Source organism: Egretta garzetta, unplaced genomic scaffold (genome assembly GCF_000687185.1).
Source record: "Egretta garzetta isolate BGI_Z169 unplaced genomic scaffold, ASM68718v1 scaffold27, whole genome shotgun sequence".
NCBI classification, from domain to species: Eukaryota; Metazoa; Chordata; class Aves; order Pelecaniformes; family Ardeidae; genus Egretta; species Egretta garzetta.
Window position 1 is genome coordinate 3233482 of NW_009260400.1, and position 8913 is coordinate 3242394.

The following is an 8913-nucleotide window of genomic DNA, read 5'->3' on the forward strand; positions in this document are numbered from 1 at the left end:
AATGCCAAGTGCAGCAAGAGTCAAAGCTGCTTCCATGATGTTCCAGTTGCAGAGTCGTCAAACTGCACAGAGAGGCTCCAAATAAAGAGGATTTTTACATCGTGAAAGGTAAACAGCCAAATGGCATCACATGGCATCAAAACAAGACAATTTGTGTGTTGTAGCTATAAAATTATTTGAATGCCTGAGGAAAAAACTTGTCCTGTACACTGCAGGGAAGAGGTGAGTGAAGGGGTTATTTGATTTTCACTTTGTATTTCACTATCATTATGAATTTATTAGTTTAAATAGATTAATAGAAATGGGACATACAAGACACTTAGTAGCCTGTGTACAGAATACAGGAATTAGAAGCAGTGTTTTGGTAGGTGGATTGTTTTAAAAGCATTGCTAATGGGAAAGCAGAACGGTTTGGTCTGCACATCGAGCCCACTCACACAATAAGACTGCAAAGGTGACTGCGAGTTACACAGAGGAGAGCCGCGCTCGCAAGCTGACCCGCTGCCTTTTTCTTCCTACTGATGCATTTTATCTTGTGCTCAGCCTGAATCAATGAGGGCAGCCAATAATTTATTTTTTTTTTTAAACTTTAAAGCAGAAAGAAAGCAATACAAAAGAGCATTCCAGTGCAAGCTTCAACCAAATTCCTATATCTGGTGCTTTGCTGCTATTCGCTCCTCTTCCCCCATCTTCACCCTTTTCTCATGGCGTGGTTTAACTTTTCCATATACAACGGTTCTGATAAAATGCTTATCTACAAACTTTTCAACGTAACAACCTAGACGTCTCCAGACATTAACTGGTGATGTCAGACCTGAAGGTCCGTCACATTATACCACAGTTTCTGCCTGAGAACGGCAGGAACTTCTGCATGTGGTGGTAGGCACCTCCCTGGAAGCTCCTCCTTACCCAGGAGCAGCCTGCGCTCCCTGCTCAGAGCAGCTTTTACTCGAGGACGCCAGCACAAGCACTTCAACCCCTCTCTTGCACAGGAGGGGAAGCCAGATCCCACGCTGCAGCGCCTGCTCCCAGCACTCCGCTCCCGGATGCGCTGAGCAAGCCTTTCAGGAGCCACCAAGCTTTCCTGGCACATCACCATGCCCGACTCAGCCAGGGGACAACTACAGCCAGAGGAAACTCAGAACCTGTATTTCTCACAGACACAAGCAAAACCCTGTCAGAAAACAACACCACTACAATTTTTAGTGGTCTCATCCAAAGAAGTCCCCTAAATAGATGCAAGTCCACAGAAGCTTTAACGAACACTGGGTAAGGTCAAACTCCCTGGAGACATCCCAGCTGCCCACTGGTAGCCCCTATTTCAGGGGCCATTTCCAACTCTCCCGCCCCAATCCTGCTGCTGAGACGAGGCACGATGCTCTGTTTAATATTCTGCAGGGATCATCTCAAGATGCTTCAGTGCCTGGTTCACCTGCCTTCCTGTTTAAATGGTGCTTATCTCAAGCCAGGTTACAGTAAAATACAAACAAAAAGTAAAAGGATCTTCATAGCATCCTAAGCAGACCACAGTTCTCAAAGTTCACAGAAAATAACAGCGACTCTCGATGCACGTACACACAGGGCACGGCTCTGCAGTCAGTGCTCTGCCAGTGTGGCTCACCCCACCACCCTTCAGCACCTATTTGGCACCACAGGAGCCAGCTCAGGGTACAAACCCAGCATGGAAATATTCACTCACCTTGGCTCTGTCTCTGGCAGGTTATTGCTGTGACCTGGGTCTTCAAGGAGCCTGCCAGTGTCCACAGAAAAGGGGCTGGGTGCCTGCAGTGGGGTACTGAGCGGAGAGGGCCGGGCCAAAGGAGGGCACCTCTGCCACCCTGGGGACCACCGTTTCACACCGGCTGGTTTGTCACACCTGGCTGCCCTTGTCCTGCCGCCCTCCCTCATCCTTGCATCAGTGGCATGCTCTTTCTGCCAGCATAGGCTGAGCCACTTGAGGAGCTAAAACTGACTGATGCCTTTTTTTGGGATGGCAGTCAGCACAGCGTGCTGGCAGCTCAGCACAGCCCATCAAGAGCTGCCAGGATGGAGACCTGAGTACACAACGACATCGCTGGGACAATCCTGCAGTTGCCCTCAGTGGGACATCCACCCAGCTGTCCCCAGGCTCACAGAGATGGTCGCACAGCAAGGATAAGGCCCAAGCTGGAGATGGCTACGAGGTCCCTTACCAAGGTAATGTCTACACCTTCTGTTTTCCAAGGCAGAGCAGCTTACAACCCTCATCTTGTTACTATTATTTTGATAATGAACCATATTGTCTTCTTAAATCACCACTGCAAAATTTTCCATTGAGATGCCCACCAGCTAGGAGAACACAAGAGCCACCACAGGGCTCTGGTGCTCCTCGGAGCCTCTGTGAGCCAGTTCAGCTCACCAGCTGAGCCCAGTTTAGGAAAGGAAGCTTACTCTTCCCAAGCAGGTGGGTTAAATTAACTCACAGATGGGTTGAAGCCCACAGAAGGGGTTGCATGCCTGAAAGGAAGGAGGTGGAGCTGTGGAGTTGGGTTTCCCCACCTCAGAGGCAGTGAGCAAGGACAGCAACAGCTCAGCTTGTGATCGCAAGCTGTCCTAGCAACTTGCCTCAGTGTCTTCTCTGTGCATACCTTGAAGCAAACCCTATCTGCGGGGAGCACATCAGCTTCTGCAGACCATCGCTCTGCTGATGTCCTCCTTGGACACTAGAAAGAGTCAATCTTCCTTCCTAGAACTTACTTCATTTTGTCCTTCTCCAGGAAAAGCTCTCTGCCCTGCCTCATGGCAGCCAGCGCTGCTTCACGTCCTGGAAGATGGACATTTCTCTGCCAGCTCACCCCGTGGTTACCAGCTCTGAACCCCTGGGAGCTCTGTATGCTGCAATGATGGTTCCTTGGGCAGTGCTTCTTGCTCTCAGTGCTGCGTTCATTATTGCTGAATGTGAAACGACATACCTCATGCAACCAGCTAAGCAGCGTGAAGGTACATAGCTCTGTAACAGCTCTTATGCTGCTCATAACTGTAATTAACCCTGGATGGCTTCAGGCTCCAACATCCCCCAGAAAGGCAGTGCCGAGTGCTGCCCTGAAGAGGCCGTACAGCCTGCAGGGCGGACGCACAGGCTGACTCAAGCACCCCTGGCCAAAGCACCCCACAAGCGATCGGACAGCGCCCTGAACAAGATGCTACTCTGCTCCCGGCGTACCAGAAACCAGCTCTCCACCAGTGCATTTCCAGGCAGGTGCACCCTTCACAACAGTCATTACCAGCTCCGCACACAGGAGAAACTATTCTTATTTATGGCTTTTTAACTGGTTGTTGTAGGAAGAGGGAAGAAAAAGAGAATAAAGGGTCACCATTGCCAGGAGTCCTTAAGCAAAACATCTATACCCGTGTGCAGGGGCAAAAGCACCTGCTAGATTCCAAGAATTTTCAAACCAATTCCTGATTTAGTAAATAAACTAAACATTTAAAAAGAGGTATCAACTCTCACTAATGTAATACAGCCAAATCATGGCTTCACTCAGTGGAGTACCACATTTAAAGTATGTTCACATCGTATGGAAGCAATCAAAAAACAACGGGCAAGCCAAGACTTCTTGGACAGTAGAATAAACTACACTATTTTCTCCTAAAGGAATCTTACATCTTTAGTCAGATCCACCCTGCTCATCAGCAACAAGGCCTCAGCTTCTCCTGCAGCTTCCTAGCCACGCCGCATCCGAGACTTGCCACACATGAAGTGTTTTACAGCCCTGGTTAATAAAGTGCAAGCACAGAAAACTCACTGCTTTCTCGTGCTACCTGGTGGATGCTACCCAGAGCCACAACAGGAGCTGGGCATGGGAACAGGTCCCAGCAATTGCCAGGACTCCCCAGCCCACTCCTGGCAGGGAGTGTGCCAGCATAGGAAGGGGAAGGGACCCTGCAGCCTGGTGGGGCCTTGGGAGGGGGAGCATTCATGAAAAGATGGGAGAAGTTCAGCCCATACCTTAAAGAGTCAGCACTCTCTTCAATCAACATGCATGTGAGCCCGGGCCTCCTCTCTGCCCCAGGCCGGGTGCCTATCAGCAGGCCACAAGAAGGACACTGAGACCACACCTGGCCACCACTCCATCAAGGATGTCCCTCGTGTCCCAGGGGGGCCTGCTGCCTAGCCTGGAATAGGAGGTAGCCCACCAGGGCTCCCGATGGCAAGAGCTCCTGCCGTCCTGTGTCTGGGTGGGACAAGCAGGGGCACCTGTGCACACAGAGGTCACGCAGTCAGGAGGGGACCAGTCATGTGCCGTGCAGACCCCCCAGGCAGCGCAAGGTGAGGGCTGGGACACCCTTCTCACCATGGCAGCTACCACTTCACCTCTTTGGTTGTTTATTTGCCTGGCTATCAGAGCCACAGCTGCCCATCCAACACTTTCCAAAAACAGCTGAAGTCCCCAGCTTCACCCTGCTCTGCACAAGTTATAATGTTGGCTCAAACTACTAAATCTATTTAACCCATGTCAATATGTCCATTGAACTGAAGCTCCCCTGAAAGGGGTGTAGCAAGGTGGGTGTTGGTCTCTGCTCCCAGGGAACAGGCAATGGGACTAGGGTAAACGGCCTCAAGTTGTGCCAGGGCAGGTTTAGGTTGGACATTGGGAAAAATTCCTTCCCCGCAAGGGCTGTCAGGCCCTGCAAGGGGCTGCCCAGAGAAGGGGTCAAGTCCCCATCCCTAGGGGGATTTAAAAGCCGGGCAGAGGAGGTGCTTAGGGCCAGGGTTTGGTGGTGAGATGGCAGGGTTAGGGGAACAGTTGGGCTTGGTGATCTTAAAGGGCTTTTCCAACCTCAACGGTTCTATGATTCTTTACTCCCCTGAATAATGTCAGGCACCCAAGGTTGCACCTAGGGGGATGCACGACTGGCCACTGTCAAAGCACACCGGACCATTGCTATGTCTGTCATAAAAAGTTGGGAGTGTCTGAGGCGTTTTCCCAAACCACCAGCTTTGGGAGCCCCACAACGAACAAATGCTCATTCCAAAACACACTCCTTCATTTAATTTCTTGTTTGCCTATGGTTTGAAAAGACCTCCATGCTACTTGTTACAGAGACGGGAAGCACAATATGCAAAGAGCACTCCCAGCAAGCTTGTTCATCCTGTTTCAAGAACAGGAAATCTGTATTTGTCACAACACAAAGCAGTGATAGCCCTTCCTGACGCTTCCCTTCATCAACAACATATACATGCTGTAATTTGTAGGCACTCCTCAAAATCAGGGGGTCTAACAATCTATGTTGCAGAGATATCTTAAATGATGTAGTCAACCAGTATAAGCCAAGAGAGACAAGTAAAAGGTTCCTCTGTAGCCACTCCACAAAACACCCATTTGACAGATGGGCTCACTACATGCAGCAGCATCTTTAGTATCCTGAAGAAATTCTACTCCGAGGACTTCTCATGCTTTGCTTCCCTGAACTTTGCCTCATGCACCAACATCCCATGGTTTACATTCCACTCCAGCCGGTAACTCCACTTTGTGCTCACCTAATGCAAAGACAGATGCATTTTAACTGAGGGACATGAACCACAACACAGACACTTTGTGAAGTTATTTAGTCCCTCCAAGATCAATGCAGCACAAATTTTAGGGTAGCTTCTTGCTTTGCCTGTTGAGAAGATAAACCATAAGATTACATTGATCTTAATGTGAATTATCCCCAGGCTTTGATCTGTCCCGTCTGGTTCATGAACTCAATCCAGCGTTACTGCTTTGTCCCTGGCATGCCAGAGCGGTGCCTGGCTTGTTTATGGATGTCTGTCAGTAAGAAACTTATACAAGCAAATTGCACCACCTGGAAAAACTGCATCTCTCTCTCCTCTCTGCCAGAAATACACTTTTTTTTAAAAAAAAGTATAAAAAAGTATACAAATAATAAAAGAGTAAGTGCTTTAAAAACAAGCAGAAGAACCCCAACAAAACACACAAGACCACTGGTACTGCACCACATCTCATCTCATCAACACATACAAATATCTTAAGGGTGGATGTCACAAGGATGGAGCCAGACTCTTTGCAGTGGTGCCCAGCGCCAGGACAAGGGGCAATGGGCACAAACTGAAGTATGGGAGGTTTCAGTTGAATATGAGGAAGAACTTCTTGACTTTGAGGGTGACCGAGCACTGGAAAAGGCTGCCCAGGAGGGTTATGGAGTCTCCTTCTCTGGAGATATTTAAAGCCTGTCTGGATGATGTCCTGTGTAACATGCTCTAGGTGAACCTGCTTTAGCAGGAGGGTTGGAATGGATGATCTCCTGAGGTCCCTTCCAACCCTTGCCATTCTGTGATCCTGTGTGATCTTCCCTACAGCCCAGTCTCTTGGCCAATCACACCTGTCTATTACATATAATTCACCGCCAATAATTCTCCAATTATAAACATCCCTGTACCCATCTGAACTTCCAGAGAAAAAGCACCTGCCATCTTTGGCCCTGCCCTGACTTCACATTCCTGCGGAATGCTCAATCATAGCGAGCCATCCAACATTGGCTTAAAATATGTCATGACATACTTGGTAGCAGATCTATAAATACTATTGCGATGGACCTAGAAAGCTGAAAGACAAGGTCAGCATCATATTGGGTCTGAGATGCCTGCATCAGTTTGCAGATCAGAAAGTTTCGAGACAGAAGCGAAGAATAAACCACCCTTTAGCACTTCATCAATTGATTTCCCTGGCTTCTTCAGCTTTCCACTTAGCCATACTTGCAGTCAAGCATACATACCACCTCTCCACTTCTGCACTGGCTTTATCCTCCTTTCCTCCTCTGGAAAACACCACCTTCCCAGCCTTTGAAGAAAGAATCTCAATTCATATTAGTTAATAATTCACCAGCGAAGGTTCAATCCTCTCCTTTTAGCCCACTAGACCATCAAGAGCCATGAGAACTAGTGAAACACTTCCTACCTAACAAGTGTTTAAAAGAACTTTTAGAACTTATCTCTTTAAACATGCTAAGTTACAGTTCAAATATTCAAAAGTCAGAATATCTGAAATGCAAAGGACAGTAGTCTAACAAGGGAAACAAGCAAATCTAACAATGTAAAAAAGAAAAGAAAAAAAAAGCCTGAGATCTCTCTCTGTGTATGTCAGTGGCATTGCAAATGTTTGTGCGGAAGCTGTTTACTTCCAGAACAAATTACTGTGGAGCAAAGAGGCTAAGAACAACAAGCCACCCTGGCTCACGTGGTTTGAGATATTACCCATCCTAAAATTAACTCATGTGGATCTCCTGTAAACACAGTAAAAATACCACGCTTGTTATTCCTGGAATTACATGCACACTTGCGCTCATGCTGTACTACCTGGGAGAACGTCAACACCACAAAGTCACATGGTGGAGAGTTCAGAAGTGTCAGGAGGCTGGGGCAGTTGGCTCCCACCTCCCCGCCCAACCAGTCTGGGGTGTCATCCCTCCTCCCCCAGGCACCTTCACCCAGCCCACCTCACTGGATTCCTCCTGCTGTCCCCAACATCCCCTCCTCCCCCAGCATCTGCCCTTCTGCATCGGGCAGAAGGGTTCTCCAGCAAGCCTGTACCCAGGGCCGCACCAACCTGCCAGGGCATGGGTGTCCAAAGAGAGCTACAGGTGGTGACCAGGGTCACGTGCGCTGGCTGAAAGAGGTATCTGCAGAGAATTTAGGTCCCAACTCACAACGTTCTACTGAGTGCATGCAAATGGTTGCTCCAAAGGCTTTTACCTCTCGAGTTTGGTTTTATTTGTGGGGAAAACAGAAGACAGAGCTGAACAACCCCCTCCACCCCAGGCAAACCTTGGTTTCGTATTGCAGAATGTGGGAAGGTTTGGAATGAATTAAGCAACTTAAATTGGTTTGGTTTTGGGGATTTTTTTTGGGGGGGAGAGGGTGTCTTTTGTTGGGTTTGTTTTGGTTTTTTTTTAAATGGGCATAAAAACATTTTATCTCCTCCTCCTCATCTCTGAAACAGCTCATTTTTATTAAAACCTCCCCACCGTAAGTTCAGTCTGAAGAAGACATGGGATATTTTAGCCCAATTGGATCAAGATTTGCAAAGCTAGAGGCAATTATAAATAGTATTTTCACAAAAAATTCTAGGTAACCTTTCTTGCAGATGGTGCTACCAGTTCCACACAAAACCTTTAGCACTGTATTTGCATGTTGGTGCAACCAGAATCGCCCTGGGATAACAGCTTCAAATTTCAACCTGCCAACGTGCTACGAATTTTTGGTCCAACTCTAAAGACAAAAAGGTACCTAGAGCCTTCACAGCAATTTGCCGAGTTAGCGGTGGAGGGATATTGATGCAAACCAAATCCACGTCCTGGTGCAGCAAGACGTCGTCAGTCCGACTCGTGTAGAAGGATATGTTCATTTCCTCTGCCAGCTGCTTGGCTTCCTCTTCGGTCTTCCCCCAAAGCGCTTCAACGGAGAAGCCTTCTGCTCTCAGCAAGGGTACCAGTACCCGGGCGGTGCTGCCAGTTCCAAACACACCCACTCCAGGAAGCATTTTCATTCTGCATTCATTCAGGCACCAGGGTCTACACGTAGGCCTTCGATAAAATGTTCAGCTCCTCAGCTTTCCATTCCATCCACAGTTCCTAAAGCATGAAAAGTTAAAGTCAGTATCAACAAAAGGCACGTTTTGATATCAAATGCATCTAGCCCGAGTGCCAGCTTCTATCCTTCATTGGGCATTCAAAATTTTCAAAGAGCTTCATGAAAAAAAACCAAACCCAACCCTCCCCAAAACTTGCAATCCTTAGAGAAATAGTATTAAGGGACGGGTCAAACCATCCCGTGGCAGAAGAATGGTAATGAAGCAGCTTGACAAGTCATGAGCATCTCCTGAGCTTCAAAACTCGGGGCACACGTACAGAAACACATGCGAGCACACCAGG

The 8913-nt window shown here is 48.1% G+C and overlaps 1 protein-coding gene across 1 annotated transcript in view; it reads right to left on the reverse strand.

The window, feature by feature from the left end:
- The window catches only part of GFOD2 (glucose-fructose oxidoreductase domain containing 2), an 11593-nt gene extending 3008 nt beyond the window's left edge, over nt 1-8585 (reverse strand). The window contains exon 1 of the mRNA XM_009643287.2: nt 8270-8585. Within this exon, the coding sequence (XP_009641582.1) occupies nt 8270-8528 (259 nt within the window). The 5' untranslated portion in view covers nt 8529-8585. The remainder of the gene's footprint in view (nt 1-8269) is intronic.
- Nucleotides 8586-8913: the final 328 nt, after the last annotated feature.